Source organism: Aaosphaeria arxii, assembly GCF_010015735.1.
Source record: "Aaosphaeria arxii CBS 175.79 unplaced genomic scaffold BU24scaffold_7, whole genome shotgun sequence".
NCBI lineage: Eukaryota > Fungi > Ascomycota > Dothideomycetes > Pleosporales > Aaosphaeria > Aaosphaeria arxii.
The window spans coordinates 519602-545968 of NW_022983480.1; the positions used below are offsets into that span (position 1 = coordinate 519602).

Sequence of the window (26367 nt, forward strand, 5' to 3'; positions counted from 1 at the left end):
GAGACCTCCGCGGATGATATATTGGAGATGACAATCGATCCGACCGACAATACGTGAGGACAAGAATGAATGCGGAAGTATTAGAGGTCGAGAGTCGTGCCTCGGAGCAATGGTGGTTTGGTTAGGTGTTTAGGTGCTTGGGAGTTCGCGTTGTGGAGTGATGCGCTTGCGATGCAGTGCGAGATGAAGATTGAGGATCCGAAAGAAGCACAGGCGTGAAAAGTGGGGACCAACCACTTTGGGGTAAGCGCCTCGAAACCCTGTCGACGACACAGGACAGGGCAGCGGCCGCGCTGGATTCACGATTTGCAGTTCTCGTCGTTGGAGGTCTGACACAGCCAGCAATCGTTTTCTCGTAGGGCTCCAATACCCCAGAAAACTCGCAATCGAGCGCGTCAAATGCTCCCTCGAGTTCGGGGGAAAGACTCAGTGCGGACGCAGGGGAGAAATGCGTGCCTCCTGAGGGCCGATTCGGGCAACGAAGAGAGTTCGAAGACACCTCCGTTGACGTGGCGCTGCGTCTTCCCAGGCAGACTTCCCTATCCGTGGGATGATGCGGCGATGTTAGCACGTGTGGGAAGCGGAAGGATCGGTTAGAAAGTGGTGGAGAGAACAAGATGAAGTTATCTGGAGTGTGGCGGGAGAGAATGAAGCCACATCGCGGGATGTCCAGGCCCAACGAAGGAGATGGTGTTGATTGACGATGATGAGGAGGACGATGATGAAGATGATGGAGAAGGAGAATCGAGAAAGAGGAGAGGGCACGAGAACGGTCTGTCTCTTCGCCAAAGCACCGACGCTCCTGGGTGCAGGCTGCTCAGTGCAGGGCAGGGCAGTTGGCTTGTTGGCTTGCTGGCGCTGTTCTAAATTACCTACTGGCCGCTCTCTGCACAAGCAAGCAAGGTCCTAATTTCGCACCAGCCCGGGAATTCCATTGACGGTTACGCTTGCATTGCATGGCTTGTCGTCCCAAAGCGCGACGGCACCTGATTGGCCATCATTTTCAAGATGCACGGAGTAGTAACAGGGCTAGCCCCGCTCGTGCTGAAACTGTGTCAGATTCCACTCAAGTCAGGACCGAGTTTGTCGACCGGGCCCCCAATAGTGGAAACCCCCATGGATGAACGATTGCCCTCGTGTTGTATGGGTGGACTGTGTGTCTGTGTGTCCTGTGTGTGCCCGTGTGTGTGCGCTCGCCGCTGTGTGCACTGTGTATGTATGGGTGGGTGTGGGTGGGTGCCGGCACGTAATACATGTGCAATAATATACAGTTTGTCCTACACTCAGGCTGCCGCGCATACACATAATTAGCATGTATCAGCTACAGAGTCACAGAGCCTCTCGGAGACATTGCATCAACCACCATGACTGACTACGAAGTATGTACGATATCATAACCATCACCGTCGATACTACTGGTGCGATGCTTGAAGTGGATCAGCGCAACCCAGGGTTTGCCGTCTTGTGTGCCTCAGCAACGTGCATGCGTAGGTAATATTTAATGTGCCATTATTCCAGACCAGAAAGAATCTGCCGCGGCCTTTCCCTTTCCATTATTAAGACTTGGGTGGTCGAACCTCTAGTCAAGCTTGTCAAGGGTCGGCGATCTTGCTCCCCTCCTCCCCAGGACTCGCTAAGAAAATCACAACTAACACATGACGTTAACTCAATCTGCCACCACCCCGGTACGTTCGGTCTCAAAGTATTCGTAAGTAACTAGTTACCCTAGGTTGCAGCGGGCGAAAACGCGGTTGTGCGCCCTGACGGTTTTTTTTACTCTTCTTTTCTTCGAGGGTAAAAGAAGAGTTTATTGCACTACTGCTGCGGTGGTCGACACTCGGTCCAGGTTTCCTACGAGTACGATTCACATACATACCTAGGTATCCTTCAAAGTAGGTACTGTACAAAGCACGCACGAACTCGCAGAATTCTTTGTCCCATGCAGCCATTCAGAACATGACATCAGCCGACAATACCGCCGCCTCCCAGGCCCCTTCGGGTGCCACCGATGCGGTGTTGAAACCATCTGACCCTGTACCGGAGGATGCCCGGGAGGTCAAAGGGATCGAATTCGACAATTATGCAGGCCGTGGCATCACTGTTCAAGAATTGGTGGGAGGCATGGCCAGTATGGGCTTCCAGGCAACGGCGGTGGGGGAGGCCGTACGGATCATCAATGATATGGTGAGCAAATTCCCCCTCTCTTCGCTGTGCGAAATACAACATTTGGAGAGGGCCATTTCAATCTCTCCAGGTGGACGCATCACTCGTATCTGAACGTTTTTTTCCCTATCTACCTATCCGGTTTCCGATGATAGGGTGATATGTGCCTCGATGGCGCCGGTCACAAATCCTTTGCTTGCGGTTGGGTTATTGAATGCTGACTAACCGATGCGGCTAGCGTGCCTGGAGAGGTGAGGAGGGAGAGAAGACGACCATCTTCCTGGGTTACACATCCAATCTAATCTCGTCGGGGTTACGTGAAACACTTCGATATCTAGTCCAACACAAACATGTTTCTGCCATTGTTACCACAGCAGGAGGCGTGGAGGAAGATTTCATCAAATGTCTCGCTCCGACCTATCTCGGTGCATTCTCGACCCCAGGAGCTGGGCTCCGCGCAAAGGGCATGAACCGCATCGGCAATCTCGTCGTCCCCAACAGCAACTACTGCGCTTTTGAAGACTGGGTAGTCCCCATCCTCGACAAGATGCTCGAAGAGCAGGAGGCCAGCAAGGGCACTGAAGAAGAGCTCCACTGGACTCCCAGCAAAGTGATCCACCGCTTAGGAAAGGAAATCAACGACGAACGCTCCGTGTACTACTGGGCATGGAAGAACGACATTCCCGTCTTCTGTCCAGCACTGACGGACGGCAGTCTGGGAGATATGCTCTACTTCCATACGTTCAAAGCATCGCCGCTGCAGCTCCGCATCGACATGGTGGAGGACATCCGCAGGATCCACACCATATCTGTGCGCGCCAAGCGGGCCGGCATGATCATCCTCGGCGGCGGCCTGGTCAAACATCACATCGCCAACGCGTGCTTGATGCGCAACGGAGCAGAGAGTGCCGTATACATCAACACGGCCCAGGAGTTTGACGGCAGCGATGCGGGAGCCAGGCCTGATGAGGCTGTCAGCTGGGGCAAGATCAAGTCGGATGCAGACAGCGTTAAGGTGTATGCTGAGGCGACGGTGGTTTTCCCTCTGATCGTTGCAGCTACGTTTGCCCAAGCATCTTCTTCGTAGATCAAGGCGGTGGATGGTTAAGAGGATGGTTGTTGGCGGATGGAAGAATTGGGCGGCATTAACGGCGGTTGTTCGCTTCGGAATTTTGCCTATTCATAGTCGGGCCATGCACACGTGGCACTCCCGGATTCTTTCGCCTCCATGGACTCTCTGGGTTTTGCCAATAGACCTCCGCACAAGCTCGTAGGACTTTTCGATCAAGTCAAACAACGACATGTACCGCCATCAGCGGCATTCTACCAAACACGGTATCCCATACCATAAAAGACCGGACCCTCAAGCCAACACCAGCAATGCCATGCCATTGGATTCAGAAACGAATCACAAGAATACCATAGAATATCAAAATACCAACATTTCGTATCAGAAGTTCCATTCCAACTTCCACAATTCCGTCTGCTCCCAACGTGAACGAGCCCGTCACCGTACCTGATCCCAACAACCATTCACACATCTCCCAGCGCTCTTTATACCTCCATTCGCAACTCTTCATTCCCATTGACACATTCCCAATCACACCATTTGACTTATCTTCCCCTTCCCAGCTCCTTCTCCCCCTTCCATAGCAAGGGTACCACCATCTCCAACATCATTGCCTAGGTAATCAATCATCCAGACACTCAATCACACCATCCAACCCAACAACTCGGAATTGGCTTCCTCCTCAAGACCAAACCAGCAAGAATCTCCCTCTATCTTCAACCATCGACATCTACTCATCTATCATCGTGCCTTCTTCACTCTTGTATTGCGCCATGAAATCCAGTCCCAAGTATACCATCGTGAAAGCACCCCCAGGGATCTGGCGAGATGTACTTTAACGATACGTCTTCTCACCATCGATACATATACTCGTGTACTGAGAGGCTCATTTGTATTTACATCCAGCAATGGCACATACATACATCCATCTCAACAACCCCCACACGCCCTGCGTCACAGTTAGACGTTTATCTCAATCCTGTGCACCGGGTAGGTAAGGTATCTAGAGGGATGTCTGCCCATCGTAACAGACAAACTCATTCAACGACTACGCGCTCGCTCTGGCAGAAACGTCACGGTTGGTATGAGATAGATATAAGGCATCATAATCATATAATCCAAACTACAAAACCACAGCGATGACATTTCTCCCCCACACACACACACACAAACATCAAACCCACCCTCAATACCCCATCCTCAAACACCACCTCAAAGTACCTACCTACCTACCTACCCATTCCCCATCACGTACAAATCAACCCCCCCTCCCTCGTTGGTTGGCCAGTCCATCGACGGATGAATGACACGGGCTGCAGGGGCCATCGCTTCAGATCGGCGCCCACGGCGGAGGCGGCGGTTGGAGTGACGCGACCGGTCAGGAGGGTTCGGGGCTACGACGCTTGCGGGCTAGCGTGGGTCGTTGTCATCTGGGGTGACTGGTGGTGACTCCTTCGTATGTATGCCTGGAACTACTTGTAACTACACAGTAGGGTGGAGACGAGTTGGGAGAGAAGGTGATGTTGAGGGTGGGTTTTGAGCCCTTCAGGGTGGTGGTCGTTGAGTCAATGGGTTTTGACTGGTGCCTGGCGAGGCGGGTTGGATGATGTATTATGGGAGGGAGGGAGGGAGGGAGCCCTTTGTAGGGGTGCGGTTTGGTGTGGAGTCAGGCAGTCGGGGGGCGCGGCGGCGGGTGTTCAGACTTGTTCTGGCTGGTTTGTCGTTGTTCTTTGGGGGAGTGGGAGAGTGGGGGGGAAGGTAGGGAAGGTAGGGAAGGTAGGGAAGGGAAGGGCTTCCCCGATTAATAGTGGAGTGGAGTCGCCCGCCTCACTAATTGGCACCTTCCCTCTGTTATCGATTGAAGATGCACACCACGGTACTCAGCAATTACTATAGCAAAGTACTATACGATAGCATCACACAACTGTTGAAGGATCTATGCTTTATATATATTTAAGTACGAGTTGAGAACATACTATGAGAGAGTATATGAAAACGCACATACAGAGTACGTGCTGTGCTAGACTAGGTACTGGTAGATCAGCACTTATCCCGATACCCGCAGGCAGCAAAGCACCCTTAGCCCCCATGATCCATCCATGATCCAGCCTAGGCCGTTCCCAGTACAGAGCTATGCTGCTAGGTATAGGTCCTAGGATAGGTACCTAGCCGTGTATGAGGCTATTGCGAGCTATGATGTGTATGAGCTATGCCATGCACGAGCTGTGAGTTGTGTGAGCTGTACTGTGTACTGGCTGGTTGTTGCTGCGACCTGTGAGCCCTTGTCCGTCGAATGAAGCCTGGTGCAGTGTGCAGTGCCACGCCTGAGCTGCTACTGCTGCCTCTCCTGCATTGCATAATTGGTTGCTTGTTTGCTTAATCCACAAGGTATACTTACCGACTGTACTCCATACTTTTCTTCTTCTCTTCCTCATCTACCTGCCTATCTTCCTCTTTTCTCCTCTCTCTTCACTCCCTCAAACATCTTGTATTCCGCCCTTCGTCAATCCCTTTGCGCATTACATCCGCCTCATTGACGACATTGCCCCACCCTGTAGGCGTCTTATGCGGTGACGTTGACCTACGAGTCCCTATCGATTACCGCTCACGATAAGCTCAGGCGGCTCCTTCCAGCTTGCACTTCTTACCACCTCAACTCCACCTCCCTTCTTCTATCTTACCTCGCCAACTCTCTTTAATTCCTTCTTACTTATCCACTACCTTACTCAACACCTGTGTGCAACCCACCGCGCATCACGCCATAGCAACTAGATCATAGTCCGCTCTTACCTCTTCACACCGTATGACAATAGATCCAACCGTATCACAAGGGCTTCCACCGAAACCATGAGCCTCACCGCGTCCTCTGCCAACGTCGAGCCTCCACCGCTTCTCTTCGGCCAACGCTCGCCATCCCCTCCAAGCTTCTCCTCTCCTCCACAATCTCCGACCCACACATTACAGACACATACGCCCATGGCTTCCCCTCCACCGCCACAGCCAATCCAAGACATAGACATGACCACCTCCGCCACATTACCCCCTCTCCCGGCACAGAACCACGACCGGCAAAACGATGCTCCTATGCAGGATTACCAAAATCCACCAGGCAGCAATACAGCCACAGATTCGACAACTAGCAACAGCAACCAAAGTCCACCAACTGATGCTGTAGCGGTCGAGGTGGCGGCTGTGGACGACGACGCAATGGATACTTCTCCGGACAATGCACAGATCATGATGATGGTCGAAAATGGGGCCACTGAACCTGCAGTACCGCCTCGTGGGGGTGATCACCCCTCCGCGGATGGCCAAGTTGAGAGCAATCGGGCAGACGCCGATCAATCGGCTCCTGCACCACCGAGTGACATTGTAAGTTTGCTTCCTGGAGGGAGAGACATTCCAGGTACTTATCTCCTGCAGGTACAAGACGGCACTGCTCCAACAGAGCCACCACCGCCGAATCAGGAAGTATCAGAACCTCCGCCTCCACCTCCTCCTGCTCAATCGGACACTGAATCGTCTGACGATGACGACTCAGACTGGGTGCCGTTGCCAGAGGATACTACAACTCCCGACGAGGAGGAATTGAAAGAGATTGAGGCCAGTTCCGAACATAGTGCATTAGACCATGCCTATTGGGAGAAGCGTGCCTACTCGTCCCTCGATGAACCGGAATTCTCGCCCGGCGCGAGTGGTCGGATCGAGTGGAGCATCAATTACAATGGCACAAAGGATAAACCAAACAGAGACTTGGTGATGAAGTCCGAACCCGTCAACGTCGGTGGTCTGGACTGGCAAATCAAATTCTACCCCAAGGGCAATGATTCCGACTACTTGAGCGTTTATGTCGAATGTCTGAGTGTGAAGGACAAGGACGCCCGCGAGGACGATTCTACGATATCTGATACATCCAGTTCAGGCAGCGACAGTCCCAACCCTAGCGAAGATTCGGCGGCTAACAGCAAGCCGAGCTCGGGGAAGGAAGCCAATGTCGCGAACGAGGCCGCCGAACCATCTGAACCTGTGGAAAGACAGCATGCTCCCCTTCCTCCGCTCAATTGCGAGCCACCACCCAAGCGACGAAGTGTAGCTGCGCAAGTATCGGTCGTCCTTTATAACCCCGATGAGCCCAGGGTAAACTACTCGAGAACATGCCTCCATCGTTTCTGCACCGGGTCCCCTGACTGGGGATGGACGAGATTCCACGGGCCTTACTATGACATTCCACATCGGATGCGTGGGCAGCGCCAACCGCTACTTCGCAACGACAAGCTGGCCTTCACAGGCTATATCAGAATTGTGGAGGATGAGACTGACTGTCTGTGGGAGCACCACAGCCGAGAGAATCCGTGGGACAGCTTCGCCATGACTGGGTTGCAGGGACTAACGTTGAACGAAAGTTCAAGCTCGCTTGGCGGTGGAAACATCATTTCGGCCATTGCACCCTGGATGTTGTTCAAGCCATTCCGACGATTTCTATACGATTTTCGGGTCCCTGGCCCTGATCGAGAGCCGTTCGCACGACCAAAGCCGATTATTGCTGCCCTTCAAAAGGTTCTCTATCTGCTCCGAACTCAAATTAGGCCTGGGGCAGGTGCAGTTACCTTAGAAGATCTGCTTGATGGATTCGAATGGTATGGAATCCAGGACAACTTGAACAAGCTAGATGTGATGGAAGTTTGGGAGGTTCTCAGGTTGAAGGTTGAGGAGGAGCTATCTGATACTCCGTATGCGAACCTCTTCGATGACCTTTTTGGCATGAAAAAGGACCACACACTTGCCACCCCGAGCTACCGAGTTCCCGTGGTGGGAGTAGAAAACATGCAAGAGGCCGTGAACCGAACGCCCGACCTCGTATCTTCATCAACGGCGCTGCCGCAATTGTTAACCTTTGAACTAGCACGCCAGGAATTCGACACTGCTTCGAGGTCGTACGTAAAGCTAATGAACAAGGTCACTCTAGACGATCAAATCAATGTCCGGGGTACCACTTACACGCTCTACGGCTTCGTTGTCCATAAACAAACATTACAATCGTACGTCTACAATCCAGTGATACGCCCAGAAGGACCTGGCTCGAAATGGTATACCTATACAGATGGACGGGAGGAGAATATGGTGAAATGTCTCACAAAGGCCGAAGCCATCGGGGCACATGAAGGCAAGGCCGGGTCAGGAAAAGTCATCGGCAACGATCCCGTGGCGTACATTGTCATGTATGTACGGGATGACGTTGCAAAATCAACTTTCGAACCGAAGGCAGAAAATGAGCAATGGCAATTTCCGCAATGGATGCGGGACGAGATCGAAAGAGAACAACCCGTCAATCGAAGACCGTTGACGCCACCTGCAATCGAGGAAACGGAGCAAGATGTTGATAAGCGAGATACACCTACAGAAGAACGCAAGCCCGAGCTTCCAAAGGTGCACGCCTTTGAAGTTATCAACAGCAAAAGGTTTCTCGAGCATGAAGGGCCTGGGTTCTTTGATGCTTATGATCTTTCTTACCGACCAGCAGAATCAACACAGAGCCTTTCCGTCCAATTGCTCAGCAGCGATACCGGTAAGGACGTACGCACTAAGCTTGCCACTGTTCTGGACGACATCAAAGACATCCGACAGATCAAGTTTTGGTTCATCGACGCCCATCACGGTACATTTGCGCGACCACAACTTAGAGGAACGAAGTATGTGGAGTTCTCGAGCGGGATTAATGACAACTTTGCTACCCCATCGAGCAACTGGAAGCTAGAGGATTCCTCATTCGCCTCCTCTACGCATCGGATTTGGGTACACGTGCTTGATGTTGCTGATCTTCCCGACCTGCCACCCGAGCCTCCGCGAGTCACAGAAGTAGCACCAGTAGAAGTAGCACCAGTCCAACCCTCCGAACCCAACGTTGAGGCTAGGGACGAGACTCTTCCCACTCCTCCTGTACAGGAGAGTACAGGCGAGGACACGCCAATGAGCGAACCTGATGAGGATGAAACGATTACGCAAAATGAAGAACCGCCTGCTGGCACACAATCCGCAGAATTGCCTGAAGATACAAACATGGCTGAGGGGTCAACCGAAACTGTTGTTGAGCCACCAAATCCTGAGGCAGCCCAGCCCGCAACAGACGCTCAAGATTCGACCCAACCTCCTGCTGATACGGAGATGGGAGGGACTCAGGACAATGTACCCCCTCCTCCACCACCGCCCCCTCTAGAGTTGCTTGCCAGCGTGGTGCCACCTCCACAGGATCCTTCGGTTTGGAGTGTGCCGCCTCCGCCGCCTCCGCCAGCTCCGGAATCCATCCCTGACGAGATCTACTTCTTTTTAAAGTTTTTTGACGCCAAGGCTCAGACCCTACAGTCACGCGGCTCGTACGTCCGACCAGCAGCTGCCAGGCTTGACCGTACCATCTCCACCATCTTGAATCTCCCAGCGGAGCAAAGTTTCGAAGTATATGAGGAAGAAACTCTTACCACGGTTCATGCGCTCAAGAACCGTCATACTTTCTTCCGGAACGACGTGGCGAATACATCTGTGCTGATCGTCACATTCCCGCTGGACGAGAAAACACGCGAGGCTCTTGCTGAGCGTGCCGCATTCGCTGACCTCAAGTCATTCCTTTCCTTCCGCGCCCGAGCACGAAACTTCCCCGCGAAGCTTAACGGCCACTTCATCGAGGACTACTTCTCTTCACAGTACTACAAGGGGGAGATCAGGAACGGACACCATCACGGCCATGGATCGCGCATCTACCATAGCGGCGCCACTTACGAAGGCAAATTCCGGCTCTCAGAACGTCACGGACATGGGCTGTACACTTTCCAGAATGGTGATACATATGACGGCGACTGGGTAGCAAACCAGCAGCACGGAACCGGAACATTTGTCGAGTTGTCCTCGGGCAACACGTACGTCGGAGGTTGGAAGAACGACAAGAAATTTGGTGAGGGCGTCACTCACTGGAAGAATGCGCAAGAGGAGGAACGTCTGTGCCGGATCTGCTGGGAGGAGAGCGCAGACGCCGCGTTTTACGATTGCGGGCATGTCGTGGCTTGCCTGGCGTGCGCACGACGAGTAGAGAACTGTCCAGTCTGCAGGAAGCGGGTAGCCAGCGCCATGAAGCTCTATTATGTCTCTTAGTGAGAGACGATTCACCGAACGATTGAGACGATCGACAAAGACCTGCATTACTGGAGTTTAGAAGAACGGAGCATGAGAGACTGGAAGACATCTGATTGGGTTTTCGTCCATTTTATTCTATTTTCTCGTTTTTCTCTCTCTCCTCACGGAACTTACGATTATCATGTTACACACTTCCTCTCTTGGATATGGGTGGGGGAGATGGGGTGGGCGTCTCGGTTCCTTGTTTGAAGGGAAGGGTTTTCATATTCTTCTTTCCTTTCTTTTTCTGTTCTTCGACTAAAGCTCATGCATGGGACGACTTTAGTATAATGCTGATTGATAGCTGGCTTAGCGTGATAGATGGAGTTTAGTCTTCGTTGTCATATTATCAATTTTCTCGAAATGTTCTTTGTTGTGGTGTTGGGTTTTGAGTAGGTACTGTGATTGGAGCGCTGCATTTCATGGGTTTACGGCGTATGGACTTCTTGTCCGGTATTTGTCTAACACTGCAACGCTATGTTCACAAGGAAGACAGAGACGACTACTCTTTCGCCATACGGCACCCCAAGCGTCCTTTGAGCTACCTCATCTTATCTCACCTCGCCTCTCGCTGCACTCACTCCACCAAGAACACGATCACAAAACGTATTCCACATCCAGCCGCTTCAGCCTCCCAACGAGAATGGAAAACCATGTGAACCCGATAAGAGATATTCACTCCAAAGAGGAAAAGGAAGAAAAGATGATTGCGTTTCCGAGGACAGTCTCGCCGCTCATCACCAACCCAGCAACACAAGAACGTACAGAGACGGAATAAGTGAACATATGAGCATCATTCAGTCGGCGCAAAGCTATAGACAACATCCCACACACACACCCAATTCCAATCCCAATCCCACCGGCAAACCAAACCCCCACCCTCATATATACAGTCCGTCAAGACAACTCCCACCTCACCCTCCCGCCCCCTTCCCTTCAAAAACAGCCATCAACCCGTCGCCACCGATAGGCCGACCGGTCTACTTCGTCGGATACCTCTCCCCCTGATCCCACTATCCCCCAAAAAGGTCAGCATTTCACTCACTCAATTCACACCCATCCCCTCCTCCCCACCCCCCCAATCCAGACAGAAGAAGAAAAAAGGTTTCAAACTCACATGTTCAGCAATGCACCCGCCATCCCAGCGAAACCGATCCACGACCTCCCCAAAGCTCCCGCTCCTGTAGTTCAGCCACCCCTGCGGGTGCCTGTACGTGTTCCGCAGCGGGGTGATGCTTTGAGAGGACCAGATGGGCGACAGGATGTTCCACGCGGAGTCGAAGCCGTTTTGCGCGGCGGGGTTGTGGTTCTAGAAACAGCCGCGGAGCGTGGGGTTAGACTATTTGATTGATAGTTTGTTGGGGTGGGGGGTTTGAGGGGGAAAAGGGGAGGGGAGGGAGACGAACGATGTAGTCCTGGCGTATGAACTCGAAGGCCGCGGTGATGTTCTTCTTGACGATGAAGGCGTCGGTGAATTTGGCGTGGTTGGCGAGGTGTTGGGCTTCGGTTGTGTTGGCGATGGAGACGCAGGGTTTGGGTTTCGTGGGGCGGGATTGGCGGGCTTCGAGAGGGGAGGATGGGGAGGTGGAAGAGGTGACGGGGTGGGCGAGGACGGTGGTGGTGGGTAAGAGGAGGAGGAGGGTTGTGGTGAAGAGGGTTGGGATGTGCATTTTGAGATTTATTTATCTTGGTATGGGGTTGTGGTGTTGTGGTGGTGAAGATGGAAGTACGACGTAGGAGGAATATAATGGAGGGAGGACGTCGTGGGAAAGATATAGTTATTTACATATCTATCTGTCTATCTATCCACCTACCTATTTTACTATACACTTATCTATACATCTAATGAGTACCGCCGACGAAAAATGATGCAATGACTACTATGCACCGCAAAACCGCCGTTGTGATTAATATACAAAAAGATCCCTGGTATACTTCACATGTACACACACACATATGCGAACTCCCCACATCCGCCCACATGTACATCCATGGCCCAGTATGTAGGTACAGTATTGTACAGTACGTCCACTTTCCGCCTTTGTCTCCACATTCATCAATTGCAGATTGCGCCCCAAGGTCTTGATTCTTGGGTGTCGTCGTGGCTATGCCATGTGGGGAACAATCGCCTGCGTCATTCTCACGACGGCGCGCGGCGTCGGTGGTTCCCCGGGGTGTCGTGGTCTTCCAAGAAAACCTGGATATAGGTGGGTATGGCTTGCGGTTTGATTTAGTTTATCTATCGGGAGTTGATGTTTTAAATGAAGGTCGGACATTGGCCAAGAAAGAGTAACGGCTGGGCGATGGGGGTCCCTGTCGGGCGGCGGGCGCGCCCGGCTAATGATCTGGTTGATCGCCAATCCGCTTTTTTACTTGCCGGCTAGGGAGATGGGAGGGTAGGAGGGAGGTGTAGTGTCGCGATAGTTATGTTGTTTGGTGGATGGGTCCGAGGGCCGAGGGTTGTTGTATGGTGTAGTTACCGGATTGGGTGTAGGTACCTAAGTAGGTGGTTCAGTTTCATGTTCCTGGCCAATGATGGATGTGATATGTCTCGATTGGTAGACTATTGTCCTTGAAATATCGGACGGCGTTTGAATGTAGATCCAGGTCAGAAGAATTGGAGACAATTGATTTTTATAAGCTACTAGAATTTCTACATTTCAATCCACACGCTCGCGCGAGCCAACATCGCCATAGCATCACCAAACGCTCCAATAGTCACCATATCTCTTAACAATCATTCCATCATCAGATCAACTTCAAACTTGACCTCACAATACCCACCCCATCAACTCTCTCCCCCCTCACAAAACGTAATCCGATTCCCAAACGGATCCATCACCGCCATCTCCCTCGCCCCCTCCGCATGCCCCTCCTCAATCCCAGGCCTCAAATACCCATACTTCTTCCCCTCAAGCTCCGCATGGAACGCCTCGAGTCCCGTCATCGTGACCCGCACGTGCACGCCGGGACTCCCGTCGCCGTGGTGCTCGCTGAGGTGCAGTACGAGGCCGCCACGTGATACCTGTCGGTACAGCGGGAGGTCGGGCGAGAAGCGGTGCGACCAGTCGGTCGTGAAGCCGAGGTAGTCGAGGTAGAATTCGTCGGCTTTGGGGATGGAGAAGATGCGGAGGATCGGGGTTACGGTGTGGAATTGGATCGTGGCCATGGTGGGGAGGGGGTTTGTGTTCTTTTTTTTTTTGATTTGATGTCGAAAATAGTGTGCTGTTTGTAAGGTGCGGAATAGATGTATTGTAAAAATAGAATGGGTTCGGACTAGAGGGTTGAGTTGCTTGTTGAACAAGCCCAACTGTAGCCGAGACAAATTGTCGCTTTGTCCGTTCTGAAGAGAACAAAGTTTCAATGTATCCAGAAGGGAGATAAATAGTTCTTATAGACAATTCGTCTGGAGAGTTATATTTACGTATGACGTTGCTCGAGGTTGCAATGCCCCTCTTATTTAGGTTTGTGCAACGGGCTAGCCTAGGCTGCCGTCCACTGCATAGGGCTGACCGTTAGGAAGCATTCACATTTGATCACGTGTGATCTGCGAACATACTAATACTAAACCAACCTCACTCCTTTCAACAATGTCGCAATAATGTATACTACTATAGCTTGTCTTCGCGATACATCCTTTTCGCAAAACCAACTTTCGAATTCCCTAGAGCTTCCACACAGGATCGAATTCCAAAGTCCGAGTGACGTAAGGATTTCCGTTGGCAGACGACTGCACTGCGAAGGGAGACGTCGAACGATGAAGGATGATGTGAATCCTCACAACGCACATTGTAAACACGTCACTGAATGAAACCTATCATAACAACAATTACTCTTACAACTGACGATTCTCTTTTGTTTGTCGTCGAGGCTTAGTCTGCACTTCTTTGTCACTTGTGCACCAGTCATACCCGTGGTCTGACAAGATAACGAACCAGCCTCTCTAATTAAGTTCCCATGTCCCTCCACCACAATCCACATCTACCACTCAAAACCATATACCTCTAAATCCACACTCTGGACAGTGTCCTCATCTTCCATTCTCTCGAAAACACGACCTCAAATCTAAAATGACAAACCAAAACACCACCACACCACCAAACCTCGGCTTCAGCAACTCACAGCACCTCCTCCAACAATTCCGCACCGCGGTCGCACACAACACACCTTCAATACCAACAACCACCATAACCCCCTCGTCCCCGGGAAAACCCCCGCCACCCTCCCTCAAACTCAACACCACCACCTCAACCACCAAATCATCAACCCTCACACCCCCCCAAGGCTTCAAATACCCCACGCGACCCCCCTCCGCAACCGCCTCGCGCAGCAGCCCCATCTCCTTTCCCCCCTCATCCTCCTCTCCCATCCCCGCCCACACGTCTCCGTCGAAGGCAGAGGACCCGAGACTCCAGGCCGTACGGTCGTACCTCGAGACGCACGCGGATATCGAAGCGTGGACGCCTGACGGGAAGGGCGGGATCACGGTCAAGGTGAGGGGCAGGGATGGGTTTAGGACGGATGAGGGGTTGTCGAGGGTTTGGAGGGAGGGGGATGAGGCGAGGGGGGTGGCGTTGAGGTGGGTTGGGGGGTGCTGGGATTGAGTTGAGTTGGTTTTGTTGTGGGGAGGGGGTAGGCTCTTTGGAAGTGGATTGTTGGGGTGGATAGCTCTGGAATATGGGGCTTGGAAGAGTGATGCTGTTGTTTTGTAGGATTGTAGGATTTTTCTTTTTATATCAGTGGTGGATTTCTTAGCCATTTTTGGGACTTTTATGTCTGTTATGATTTTCATTGTACTGGAACGAAATGATGATAACCTGACGATTCTAAGTGGTTTTATGATTGCAGGATCCAATTTGATGGATGATTTGAAGACAATACAGTCAGCAGTGACTGGATCTTTCCTTTGGACCAACTTTGAATGGATTATTCACATAGAACGAAAGAAGAAACGTGAGACAGGTTGCCGTTATACCGTTAATGGAGATGACTATGGAAAAAACAATGTGTGAGACGTCTCTGGTGAGACATACTTGGCAATCTTATACAGACTGCAGTCTTACCAAAAACATATCTTCCCACTTCCAAGAATCGCTTCGACTCAGTAAACAATCGTAGAATTATAGATATGCATACATCTACCAATAGATCCTCACTTGTGAAAACACGTGATAGCTGAACAGACTGTGTGATGTTACACCTCCAACCATCCAACCTGTCACTTCTGTGCCCTCAACATGTAGAATCCCTATCTGATGTTTCCGTAGCGTAGAAGAGCCCTTGGCCCTTTTCTGGACACAACGTTCACTCTCTTTATTATTGGACTTTCTGACTTGCTGGTTTATTGCACCTCTCAAGAGCTGTGAAGTTTTTGGGATGTAGTACACAAGCTATGACACTGTACACGTTGGTTAACAACGCATGTGTTGACATTGTCTTTGTTGAGTCAGTATATCGCAAGTCCTGGTGCTATATGACTGTCATCTTGGAAGACAACTACTGACGGTTTTGAATTAGAGGTTCACTCATATCTGTTGACTGGAGGTACACTCATAGTCGACTGGAGCTACACTCATACCTATCGACTAGAGGTACACTCACATCTGTCGACTCAACACACTCATTCACCCGCAACCCAACACCCTACGACTCTTAAGAAAAACCGACTCACTCAAAATGGAGGACCATAAAAGACTCACCATCAAGTCCCTCAAACCCTCCCGATCTCTCAACTTCCTCAATCGAGAATACCTCTCATCAAAACTATCCCTATCAAACCGCCATTCCACCCCCCCAAAACACCCCCCCAACCCACCACCCACCATAACAGTATCAAACCAAACCACACCCCCCCTGCTCCGCCCAAATCTCAAAGAAGACCCCTCCACACCCCCCGAACCACCAAAGGAACCAAAGCGTAACTCATTCGTTTCATTCGTCGACAGCATCAGCTCCAACACCAGCTCCAAGGCCAGCTCTAGGAAGCTCACCAAAAAGCGCCCCGCCTCCACAGCAATGGCATCTTCATCGTCGACGAACGTCCTCGAAGATAACCCTGAGTACGCCACGGCGAACTTCGTTGGTGGAATGGTCGCCAGAGAAGAGAGGGCGGAGGTCGAGGCGTTGAAGAATCTGGACCCGGTGAGGAGTATTGTCGGTAAAGAACAGCGGGCGGGGGTCGAGGCTGTGAAGAATCTGGACCCGGTGAGGAATGAGGAGAGGCAGGTGAAGAGGGAGTATGAGGTCAAGGTGAGGGAGGATAGGGAGAGGACGGAGCAGTTGGATAAGAAGTTCAGGGCTGAGGAGGTGTGTGAGGAGGAGAGTGAGAAGAGGAAGGGGAGGCAGTTTTAAGGGCTGTGAGCGAGGATGTAGGGAGGTTGGGTTTGTGAGAGAGAGGTAAGGGGCTGGGTGTTGAAGTCAGGTTGATGGTTGTGGGATTAGAGTGTATATTGTTGGTGGTGGAATATGTTGTTGGGTTTATTATTATTAATTACACTATTCAATAAAGGATTAGAAAGTCTCTATAACAGATTTATCAATTGGTCCTGTGAGAATATTGGGTGATGAATCTGAAAAACGTTGTGTAATGGAAACGGCGCGATAGAATAAAATATACCCTAAAGTCTGTTCTAGCATGATGTCTAATGTTCTGATATATAGGTTTTTATTCCAGATACAGTAACATAGCGTGCGTTGAACTCGATGTGTTACCATGGCAGATTTTCGTCTGAAGCTTATCATGCATATATAGTAAAAGAAACTATAAAGTCAATAGAATTCTGGCATAATCTCAAACAGACATTTTCTTACTCCCTTTACCATTTTTACCGTTATTGTACGGATCGTGTCATCCACTTGTCAATTATGGAGCTGTAAAATGACCGTCAGTGTAGTTTAAGTGTAATTAGCAAACACAGCTAGTTGACGTGGAGGAAGATTTTTTTAACCTATCGTAGTTCTGTTTGATCCAAAGCTGCTTAATTACTTCCATCAGAGTAACTACGCTGCATAATTCTTTTCGATTATGCAAGATGAGAACATTGTTGGGTTAGCCACAAATCACTGGCATCGTTTGAGAAAAGCCATCTGTCGCGAGACCGATCGCAATGTCATATTTCGAGGTCAAATTTCAACGTTAAATTAGTCCTATTTTAAGTCCTATTTCAAAGCCATATTTTGAAGTCGTTGCGAGCCCATAAGAAAAGTCATATCGAAAGTTCATCTGAAAGTCATCTTCAAAAGCCATGAAAGTAATACTGCCCCAAAAGCAGCATTTCTCTCGCTGTTCAATCACCATCACCAAAACATCCTCACCTTCCAGTTCACTACCACGCACTTTTACACTCTTCAGCAAAGAACATAGAAAGTCCAAACACATCCAGCAACACCAATCCAACCTCAACACCATGTCATCTTCTCAGAGAGCTTGATGAGAGACTTGAGTTCTTCAGCCAACGCCCCCACCTCCTCACATACTCGAATTAACAAACCATGAGCAATTCCGGCTACTGTGTCAGTCTTGGACTGTTGTAGTCGATTGAGTGATGCGGCCGGTGAGTCGACGGTCATAATGGTTGGACAAGATTGGGCTTTCTCTTTTATTCCCTCTATTGTTGTCTCTGTTATTTCATCTATTGTTGTTTTCCCTCTTTCTTTTTCATGTTGTCGTCTATGTTCGTTTCTCTCTTATCATCTCTATTTGTTTTCTTTTCTATCTGTTTTCTCTTACTGTCTCTTCTCTACTGGCTTCTGTATTGTTATATTCCCCTCTCTTCCTTCTTTCTCTCTTCCAATAATAAAGAGACCTCACTCATTTCTCACCCCTTTCCCCAAAACACGTCAGTGAATTTGTAAACTGAACGACTAAAATACATAGGACAGTGATTTATTTGAGTAATGCAAGCCCGCATACCAGTCTCAGTGATGAGAGAGGCACCAACAAATGCTTATTAGACAAAGACGATGGTATTCTTGTGATGGAGTTGTATCGGGTTTTCGCCAAAGTCAGGCAACCGATTTAATCAGGAGAACAGGGCCGGTAAGAGGCCGTTCAGATGCGTCGTCTCCAAGAGCACTAGAGTGTCTTCTTGAAATATCACAGCGGGATTATGGAATACCACAGAAGCGTCCAAGTGTGCGTGTCGTGGAGAGCAGTATTTCCGGGTGACCTCAGGGTCATAAGTTGAAAGCAGATGAATGGTAAGATTATGTAATGACATGGGAAATAGTAAGGATTGCATAAACTTTGGAGTCGAGAGGAAATGAGAATGACAAAGGAAATCCGATAGAAACGCGCTCGAATGCAACCAAGAACCACATGTCGCCATCTGGGCTTTCCATCAGCCTGGCCCCGAGACTCACAAAAAAAAGGACATAGGAAAAAAAAGTCCCAATAGAACGCCCGCTCTTGATATCTCAACAAGTAAATGCCGCAAATGCCTTCCCCCGGTACCTCACAAAAGAAACTGTCCAGTTGAAAATCATCGATCGCTTCCACTATAGCTCCCGCCAAGCTTCCAAGCCTCCTATTCAAGAGAACGACACGAACTTGGGGTCCCTTGGGATACCATCGGCGCCGATACCCTCCCTCTTGAACCGATCCTGCATATACAGCCTCCTGGCCTCGTCGAAGTTGACACCCCTCCTCTTCATGATCCTCTGCACCTCCTTCTTCGCCGCCCCGTCCAATCCTTGTCGAGAATCGCCGGATTCGACGTTTCCAGTAAGATCGAATGCCGAGGAAGTTAGCCCGGCTTCTATGTCATCGCGGAATGAGGTGGGAAGGCGAGTGTACAAGGGGCCTGGGATGTATGTTGGAACGCGATGAAGCCAGAGGTGTCGAGTGAGGTAAAGAGCTGGATTAGGTGTTAGTATAGGTCTCACTATAAAACCCGGACAAAGAACTACGGCATACATACCAGTCGCAAGAACGCAGGAGAAGAGAATCGAGGAATAGAGTACGTAGCCCATGATGAAGACTGTGTGTAATAGGAAGGCTCTTTGGTAGTATGATGTGGTATAGTAGAGTCGGTCTCAAGATGCTCAGTTCGCCAGCGTGGTGTATCGGAAGTCCGGATGGATGCAAGCTCCCTGCAAGTGATTGAAGACGCGGGCGCAAGCGAAAGGTACGAGTAATTAAAGTTGATATTGGTGATGTTGAAGTACGCAAGGAAACAGAGAGCAACGTTTAGGCAGCAGGCGCATGCCTTTGGGGTAGGGAGAAAGGATGGTGTTGGAGGAGGCGACGCTTTAATCGCGTTTGAGGTTCAGTCAGGCCAGCCTATCTCATAAGGCTCGGCAACCCTGCGCCCCCCAATTCACTCCGCGCGCTCGGATGCGGAAGTCGTCACCGCATGGCCCGTGCTCACATCTCGGGCTCGGGATCATCTTTTATCCATGGCGAGGCGCGCTAGACGGAATCCGGCAACGCACACAACGTCGATTTCGATCACTATTGTTAGTTGTTGTCAATTCCAAGCTTCGAGAAAGTCTTCACTTAAACCACATCGAATCATACCGTCGAAATGGCCACTCTCTCGTCCGACTTGATCTGGGAGGTTACCCGTGAGTGCGAACCGATATCGAACTTCTGGGAGGATATTTGGAGGCTGATGGATAATGTTCAGGTCCCACCAGCGCTTTCCTCGTCAAGAGGAAGCAGGCCGGCGGTGTTTCTTTCTCTCGCGACCCCTTGAACTTGAAGGGCAAGTTCAGCCGCAAGGTATGTGTTTGGACTTGGATTTTGGAAGGACATATTGCTAATTGGTGAACAGTACGAGGGTCTCGTCGCTGACAAGGTACATACCATCCGAACCTCGATCGAAATACGCAATTCGAGATATCGTGAAAAAGGAACAACGAAACTAACGAATGGATAGGCCATCGGTGTCCAGGCCGGCGAGAACGGTGGTGTCACTCTCCTCACCAAGAAGGCTGACAAGTCTCACCAACCCGCCTCCGCTATTCAGTCTGCCACTTTCCCTGCTTCCCGCTCCACCCGCAAGTACGTTTCTCGACAATCGCACAAACGAGGATCCGAGGGGTTTGGGAACTTTTGCTAATGATCGCAGGACCTACGCCAACATTGTCAACGCCACCACCAAGCGCAACTACCGACCCGACCTCCGTGCCGATGCCGTCGCCCGCGCTTCCGCCATCCGCAAGAGCCAGAAGGCCGTGAAGGCTGACAAGCCCAAGAAGGCCAGGGGCAACAAGGCCCAGGCATAAATGTTCAATGATCACTGGGTCGGTGTTTAGTGCATAAAGGGTTCATTGTGGTCTGTGAGAGGCATTTCTTCATGACGGATGCATTCACGATGGCTAGGTCTATAGAATGAAGACTTCAAGCCAAAATACCAAAAATTTCTGCAAATCCACCATTATCTTTCCACTATGCGCACAGTGATCCATGTCATCTGGCGTCTCATAGCAGCTCCTTTTAACCCACCAGGTCAAACGTTCTGTAAGTTCGACTTTGGAACCGCATACTCAATCTGTATTCCGACAAGAGTCTGACAAGAGCCGACTTGGGCGCCGGAATATCTTCGTTGGTTAATATAACGTCCATCGACCCGCGGTGCTGCTTTTGGTTGTGTCCAAGTCATTTCGTGATTTATTAGCTTGGGGGTATCAGACGGCTCATCGGCGAGGATAGCCAGGGGGTGGGTGAGAGAATCCTGGGGGTCCTGCGCCAGGTGGACCATATCCAGGCGGTCCTTGTCCAGGCGGTCCTTGTCCGGGAGGTCCTTGTCCAGGCATGAAGCCAGGAGGGGGCGCATTGAAGCCTTGCGGTGGCGGGACGTAAGGATTAAAGCCTGCCGGCGGTGCGCCGCTTGGAGGACGAGCAGGCAACCCAGATGGAGGCGGAGGCAGAACGGGAGGGCGCGCATGTGGTGGCCCTCCAAATCCAGGGGCAGTAGGAGTTGGAGGCATTCCTCTTCCATCTCCATTCATCATCGACTGTGGACCGGACGGCGCGTGGACTGGCGTTTGGAACAACTGTGCTGGTAGCGGTTGGGCAGCGGGCATGACACCACGAGCCTTTGCTTGTTTCGCGAGGCGTCTCTCAGCCTCGTCACCGTGGCGTTCGTTCTTGTTGTCCTTTTTGAATGCATATTCTACCGAGATAGCCTTGTTCATGATGTATTGTTCGTTCATGTGTTCCTTAGCAGCATCCGATGAATCGAAGTCGTCGTATGAGATGAAGGCAAATCCCTTGGAGAGTCCGGCTTCGTCGCGTTGGATCTACAAAGTTAAGGCTATTTTGTAGTTTATGGGGGATTAAATGGCGAGGGGGCCTACCTTTGGGACGCTGGTCAGATTGCCAAAACGTCGGAAAGTGTTGTATAGCATGCTTTCGTCCACCATCGGGTCAAGATTTCCAATGAAAAGGTCGGCGCCGACCTCAATCGTCTTTTGCTTGTCGGCTGAGGCTTTGTTGACTCGGATCGGTTTTCCGTGTAATCGTATCTGGTTCATAATTTTGGCCGCGTATTCGGCATCTTCCTCAGACATAAACTCCACGAAGCCGTAACCTTGATGTGTCTGTGTAACGCGATCCTTTGGAAGATGGACATTTTGGATGCGACCGGCCTGGAGCATAAGCTCCCATATCAACTGATCCGTGACGCGCTCATCGATGTTGCCTACATAAACAGTGGCTTCCTTGTCCTGTTCCCTACGGTTTGTTAGCTGTAGGCTGGGGAGATTGATGAAGCATGTATTTACCAATGACGCGCACCCGTAGCGCCAGACATTGTATCGAAGAAGAGCGAAAATCTGCCGTACGTTTGGAGCTGTCGACAAGGTATCGAGTGAAGTTCAAGAATGACGATGGAAAATTGATGCTCCGAGGCCTTGGCATTACTAGCGTCCGCTGCGAGCAGCATCCAGAAATTTAGAGTAATTGTAGATCTTCGCAACCTTGCTTGAACCACGTTCACTTCATCTCGAATCTTCCGTACCGTTCTCAAGTCATCCGTCAAGACCTTACACATCATGTTCTCATTGTCCGAAGAGTCTAAGGTAAATCCGATTTTCAGCGCCGATATCTCACTGCTTGGGCTAACACTACGTCAGGAGCGCATCGCTCGCATTATCGATGTTTCCAGAGTCGCTATCCATTAGTATGAGCATGTCCAGAAATGTCGAAATTGAGCATATATTAATTACGTCTAGCGGATACCTTCCTTTGATCCTCTACCTTGGTGAGTTCAATACTACGCTAGAAACCCAGCATGATCATGTACTTACAGTAACAGGTTACTCCCGCAGCGAGCCCAAGCCCTCTCTCATCCGGTGAGATAATAATGAACGGCAATGATGATGACCATTCGAAATGCTCATACCACTTCCAGACTCTTCTCCCCCCTCGCATAATCGGATCGAGACCAAACAAAACCAAAACCCCCCTCCATTCGACAGACATGCGTGTATCTTCCACTGTACATTATAATAGCAAAACGAGGCGTACTTGACTTGGACGGATCGATGTGGCAAAATCAAAGGACATATGATCAATGAACCAAATGGCTACTGGTTAAAAAGCTTGAATTGCATCTCCGCATTCACAATGCCTTCCCTTGACGAGGGTGAAACGACAGACGACTTGTACAATATAGCAGCCAGTACCAAAAGCACAATGCGTACGCAGCCTGCTTTAACGATACCCTAGAAATAGGTATTAATACCAATATTGCCGCTTCAATTCACTCCGATTCTTTTTGCACATGTCAAAATGATGATGCCGGGCCAGCTCAAGGATCAAACGACTGACATAAGCGATCCTCAATTTCATATATTCTTCTGAGCCCAGACCTTGCTGGTTTGTACTACAGAAGGCTGCAGAATTCGCAATACTGTTAGTCGTCCCTCGATTCGCCTTGCCTTGCCTCGCCTGTATGTCTCATATGATGATGGTGGGGTTTGCGCCAATGGCGTTGAGGCTCTTCCCCCACGTGCCTGGTGGAAGCCTCCAGGTGGCTCGCCCTAAACGGTTTGAAAGTGAACGCCTCCAATGCCCACTAACGGGATTACATCCATTCTCATACTCTAGCAACTCTACAACCAGTAAATAGCTGCAAACCCTAGTCATGGGAAAACCTCCATCTCTAACCGGGCCCACGGCATTGGGCTCAATGTCTCCATGGCTCACGTTTTACCCACACCCCCCACGTTTCCGGACTCTAGTGATACTGTCATTCTACACAAAACTGAACACTATTCCATCTGGGTAACTCAATGAACTGATGGCCTCTTATGCCAGTCGCTTGTCATGATACCGTCCCGTTTGCTCCAACATCTACAAAACCTCTACCTCAGGCGCTTTTCCAGCTCCGTCCGGGTTGCTAGCCCCACTTCTATGTGCGTTATCCAGCATTTAAGATGACGGATATCCCCAGTGTCGGGGATATCCTGATGCTATCGCAAGTAGCTTGGAAAATCGGAAGAGCATTTACAGCAGGTCGCAAGGGTGCACCACTCGTATTTCTAGAGGCGGAAACGGATGTCAATACCCTCGCGAAGGCTTTGAAGGCACTAGCTGGAACCCTGTCCACTGAAGCGGAAGATACCTCACTGAAGAGGGTAAACCCACAGACTCAAAAAGGGCTCAGTGTAATCCTCTTATCATGTCATCGAACAGTGCACGACTTGGATACTCTCATCGATCGTTATCAGATCACCAAAAGAAATCGTAAGGACGGCGGATTTGCTATCGAAAGGACGTGGACGGACACGGTATTAACTTCGTATAAGTCGATTTCATGGACCTCTGAGGGTGGAGACATTCAAGATCTTCGACATTTGTTACAACTCCACGCTAGCGTCGTCTTGCTCACAAGGCAAGCAATACAGAGGTAACAATCATGGCCCTTGTTTACCCTTCGCAGCTGACATTGCGTCAAAAGTAAAAGTCTATCACGTCTTGAGGAAGTGGTCCCGCCAATGGCTGAAAAGATTCAAAGCGACCTTTCTACGACACAATCATTGAATGAACTGCTAGAAGACCTACACCTCACTGTCACTGAATCAGATAGCCTAGGCTCAATGGACCTTGATAGCAAAGAACCAAATCGCAGGAAATTGGACCCAATCAGCTTCGCCAAACTGAATAGGAATTCGGATGACTTGTTTCCTCAGCATGTTCTCATTAATGATTACATCGATCTGGATCTAGGACCGCGAGGACCACCACCGACTATACCATTACCCAAAATACCGATAGTGACTATGACAGATGCGTCTCCCACTACACCAACCACGAGACCAACGTCTCCCAATCGAAAAAGAGTGTCAGACTTCAGTTTCAGCGGTTCCACCGTGAGGTATTCTGGGAGCTCCATCTCCTCAGATGGGGCGGCGAGTCCTGGCTGGCCCAGCCCTACCGGCACGCATAAAGGCACACGCGTTAGTCGTTCAGCATCTATGAAGAAGAGGTCGAAGCTCCCATCGACACCTGAGATGGGTGAACCACTTTCTAGGCCGGATTCAACCACATTATCAGCACTTCCCCCGCCTGCTTTGGATATGGACGACCTCCGAATTGAGAGGGCGACATCGGTGTCTAGCCATGGTACACAATCCGAACTCAAGGGGAGGCATCGAAGTTCAACGACTGCAACGCAAGAAGCCCTGTTCGAGAAGGAAGCTTTTCGAAACTCAGCGATCCTTTGTGACATGTAAGTGATCTGTAAAAGGTCTTTGTCAATGTTTGCCTTTGCCAGAACTGACCGTTCCGCAGTCGTTGCTCCCTTGTTGAATATGCACAACAGCTGTCCCAAGACGATCCATCAGACGTACAAATGGTAACAGTTGGAGAATCCTGTCGAGTTCTCGTCGTGCGTAAACGCGAGCCCATCTCCCCATATTCTACAGAAGTCCAAACCACAACCTCGATATGGACGTTCACCGACGACAACACGATCCGAATGCAACTACGCATGTCAGACGACGACGTCTACGTCCCCTACTCATCCTACTTCAACCCAGGCAAAATCAGCATCACCGTACCCTGCGAACTCAAATACCACGACGTCAAATTCGGCGACCGCCTCCAACGAACCGCATCCACCAGCTGGATCAACTACGTCTTCGACAACCCAAAAGGCGCAGCGTCATTCCAGAACGAACTTATGGGCCGCACCCTACTTGCCAGCTGGCCGACCTCGAAAACCATGCGCATCCACGAAGGGTTCTCGGGTACCTTCTCGTACGCAGAGCAGATGTGCGGGATGGAGAATCTGCGGATATGGGAGGACGACGAGACGCGTGCGATCATTGCGCTGATACACTTCTCAGCGCACTTTCGAAATGGATATCTCGCTTTCTACCTGAATGCGAGGGAGAACATGATTAAGGTGAAAGACGATGGCGGCACACAGGTCAAGATAAAGGGCCTCAGGGTGCCGTTGGAAGGGAAGAATAAGAGTAGGAAGGACTCGGCGATCGCTTTCAGTGGAAAAGATGGAGTCAGCGATAAGAAGAAATTCATCACCGGGTGTAAGGTGGAGTTTGAGAGCGAGGAGGAGAAGATGGAGTTCATCGGCTTCGTGAAGAAGTGCCAGGAGAATCCTAGGGACTTGCCGGATCTTTTAGGCGTTAATTGACTGGAAGGGATATTTGTACGTACAAATGGTTATGGGCGTAATGGGCACATGGGAATGTATGCTGAAGGTTGTATGGTTCGTGTTGAGCGTTCGTCTGAAGGTATCCTATCATGTTCACTGACAAATCATATGGTTCTTTATTGGTGTACGGTACCTCACGAAATATGACCCATATTCTCCTCAGGAGTTTTCTCTAATCAATTCTCACATCTATCAGCAAATTGATATCGATAATAATTTGAATTCCAATTGTATAACTGCCAACAATTCCGTCCAATGCCTCTGGCCTGACCTAGCCGAAAAAGGAATATATCTAGGAGTCATAACCTCAACACCAAATCCCATACTCCGTACAAAAGAAATCCACCC

The 26367-nt window shown here is 50.4% G+C and overlaps 12 protein-coding genes across 12 annotated transcripts; 8 read left to right on the forward strand and 4 right to left on the reverse strand.

Moving 5' to 3' along the window:
* Nucleotides 1-1364: 1364 nt before the first annotated feature.
* BU24DRAFT_435038 (Deoxyhypusine synthase) lies at nt 1365-3250 on the forward strand (the record flags this gene model as incomplete). The annotated part of the gene is made up of 3 exons (XM_033530061.1): nt 1365-1379; nt 1990-2184; nt 2402-3250. 3 exons carry the CDS (start codon nt 1365-1367, stop codon nt 3248-3250), a joined length of 1059 nt encoding a protein of 352 aa, XP_033380940.1.
* A 2713-nt stretch (nt 3251-5963) lies between these two features.
* Nucleotides 5964-10594, forward strand: BU24DRAFT_255423 (uncharacterized protein). Its single transcript, XM_033522444.1, has 2 exons — nt 5964-6604; nt 6656-10594. The coding sequence occupies exons 1-2, from the start codon at nt 6080-6082 to the stop codon at nt 10370-10372; spliced, it is 4242 nt and encodes a 1413-aa protein (XP_033380941.1). The 5' UTR covers nt 5964-6079; the 3' UTR covers nt 10373-10594.
* Nucleotides 10595-11373: 779 nt separating this feature from the next.
* On the reverse strand, nt 11374-12063 carry BU24DRAFT_411950 (uncharacterized protein; the record flags this gene model as incomplete). The annotated part of the gene is made up of 3 exons (XM_033526077.1): nt 11374-11406; nt 11511-11702; nt 11800-12063. 3 exons carry the CDS (start codon nt 12061-12063, stop codon nt 11374-11376), a joined length of 489 nt encoding a protein of 162 aa, XP_033380942.1.
* Nucleotides 12064-13001: 938 nt separating this feature from the next.
* Nucleotides 13002-13729, reverse strand: BU24DRAFT_425240 (glyoxalase/bleomycin resistance protein/dioxygenase). Its single transcript, XM_033528693.1, has one exon. The coding sequence runs from the start codon at nt 13560-13562 to the stop codon at nt 13182-13184; it is 381 nt and encodes a 126-aa protein (XP_033380943.1). The 5' UTR covers nt 13563-13729; the 3' UTR covers nt 13002-13181.
* A 242-nt stretch (nt 13730-13971) lies between these two features.
* BU24DRAFT_494579 (uncharacterized protein) lies at nt 13972-14997 on the forward strand (the record flags this gene model as incomplete). Its single annotated transcript, XM_033534061.1, has 1 exon — nt 13972-14997. The coding sequence occupies exon 1, from the start codon at nt 14464-14466 to the stop codon at nt 14995-14997; it is 534 nt and encodes a 177-aa protein (XP_033380944.1). The 5' UTR covers nt 13972-14463.
* Nucleotides 14988-15505, forward strand: BU24DRAFT_425241 (uncharacterized protein). Its single transcript, XM_033528694.1, has one exon. It carries the CDS (start codon nt 15166-15168, stop codon nt 15403-15405), a length of 240 nt encoding a protein of 79 aa, XP_033380945.1. The 5' UTR covers nt 14988-15165; the 3' UTR covers nt 15406-15505.
* Nucleotides 15506-16069: 564 nt separating this feature from the next.
* On the forward strand, nt 16070-16744 carry BU24DRAFT_464982 (uncharacterized protein; the record flags this gene model as incomplete). Its single annotated transcript, XM_033532239.1, has 1 exon — nt 16070-16744. One exon carries the CDS (start codon nt 16070-16072, stop codon nt 16742-16744), a length of 675 nt encoding a protein of 224 aa, XP_033380946.1.
* Nucleotides 16745-18922: 2178 nt separating this feature from the next.
* On the reverse strand, nt 18923-19363 carry BU24DRAFT_352122 (uncharacterized protein; the record flags this gene model as incomplete). Its single annotated transcript, XM_033523717.1, has 2 exons — nt 18923-19248; nt 19312-19363. The coding sequence occupies 2 exons, from the start codon at nt 19361-19363 to the stop codon at nt 18923-18925; spliced, it is 378 nt and encodes a 125-aa protein (XP_033380947.1).
* A 554-nt stretch (nt 19364-19917) lies between these two features.
* Nucleotides 19918-20879, forward strand: BU24DRAFT_494581 (ribosomal protein L28e; the record flags this gene model as incomplete). The annotated part of the gene is made up of 5 exons (XM_033534062.1): nt 19918-19957; nt 20020-20114; nt 20167-20190; nt 20272-20396; nt 20464-20879. 5 exons carry the CDS (start codon nt 19918-19920, stop codon nt 20618-20620), a joined length of 441 nt encoding a protein of 146 aa, XP_033380948.1. The 3' UTR covers nt 20621-20879.
* On the reverse strand, nt 20718-22196 carry BU24DRAFT_425243 (RNA-binding domain-containing protein). Its single transcript, XM_033528695.1, has 3 exons — nt 22121-22196; nt 21695-22070; nt 20718-21637 (listed from the first exon to the last, which is right to left on the reverse strand). Exons 1-3 carry the CDS (start codon nt 22147-22149, stop codon nt 21032-21034), a joined length of 1011 nt encoding a protein of 336 aa, XP_033380949.1. The 5' UTR covers nt 22150-22196; the 3' UTR covers nt 20718-21031.
* A 104-nt stretch (nt 22197-22300) lies between these two features.
* On the forward strand, nt 22301-23104 carry BU24DRAFT_494583 (Tom7-domain-containing protein). Its single transcript, XM_033534063.1, has 5 exons — nt 22301-22417; nt 22472-22518; nt 22571-22599; nt 22654-22690; nt 22750-23104. Exons 1-5 carry the CDS (start codon nt 22391-22393, stop codon nt 22769-22771), a joined length of 162 nt encoding a protein of 53 aa, XP_033380950.1. The 5' UTR covers nt 22301-22390; the 3' UTR covers nt 22772-23104.
* Nucleotides 23105-23776: 672 nt separating this feature from the next.
* On the forward strand, nt 23777-25998 carry BU24DRAFT_352440 (uncharacterized protein; the record flags this gene model as incomplete). Its single annotated transcript, XM_033523730.1, has 3 exons — nt 23777-24249; nt 24307-25071; nt 25134-25998. The coding sequence occupies 3 exons, from the start codon at nt 23777-23779 to the stop codon at nt 25996-25998; spliced, it is 2103 nt and encodes a 700-aa protein (XP_033380951.1).
* Nucleotides 25999-26367: the final 369 nt, after the last annotated feature.

Coding starts and splice junctions, on each gene's coding strand:
- BU24DRAFT_255423 (XM_033522444.1), top strand. CDS start 6,080: ATGAGCCTCACCGCGTCCTCTGCCAACGTCGAGCCTCCACCGCTTCTC. Junction 6,605..6,655: donor CTGCACCACCGAGTGACATT/GTAAGTTTGCTT, acceptor TATCTCCTGCAG/GTACAAGACGGCACTGCTCC.
- BU24DRAFT_425240 (XM_033528693.1), bottom strand. CDS start 13,562: ATGGCCACGATCCAATTCCACACCGTAACCCCGATCCTCCGCATCTTC.
- BU24DRAFT_425241 (XM_033528694.1), top strand. CDS start 15,166: ATGTCTGTTATGATTTTCATTGTACTGGAACGAAATGATGATAACCTG.
- BU24DRAFT_425243 (XM_033528695.1), bottom strand. CDS start 22,149: ATGTCTGGCGCTACGGGTGCGCGTCATTG. Junction 22,071..22,120: donor GCTACGGGTGCGCGTCATTG/GTAAATACATGC, acceptor AACAAACCGTAG/GGAACAGGACAAGGAAGCCA. Junction 21,638..21,694: donor ATCTGACCAGCGTCCCAAAG/GTAGGCCCCCTC, acceptor TTAACTTTGTAG/ATCCAACGCGACGAAGCCGG.
- BU24DRAFT_494583 (XM_033534063.1), top strand. CDS start 22,391: ATGTTCTCATTGTCCGAAGAGTCTAAG. Junction 22,519..22,570: donor TCCAGAGTCGCTATCCATTA/GTATGAGCATGT, acceptor AATTACGTCTAG/CGGATACCTTCCTTTGATCC. Junction 22,600..22,653: donor TCCTTTGATCCTCTACCTTG/GTGAGTTCAATA, acceptor TTACAGTAACAG/GTTACTCCCGCAGCGAGCCC.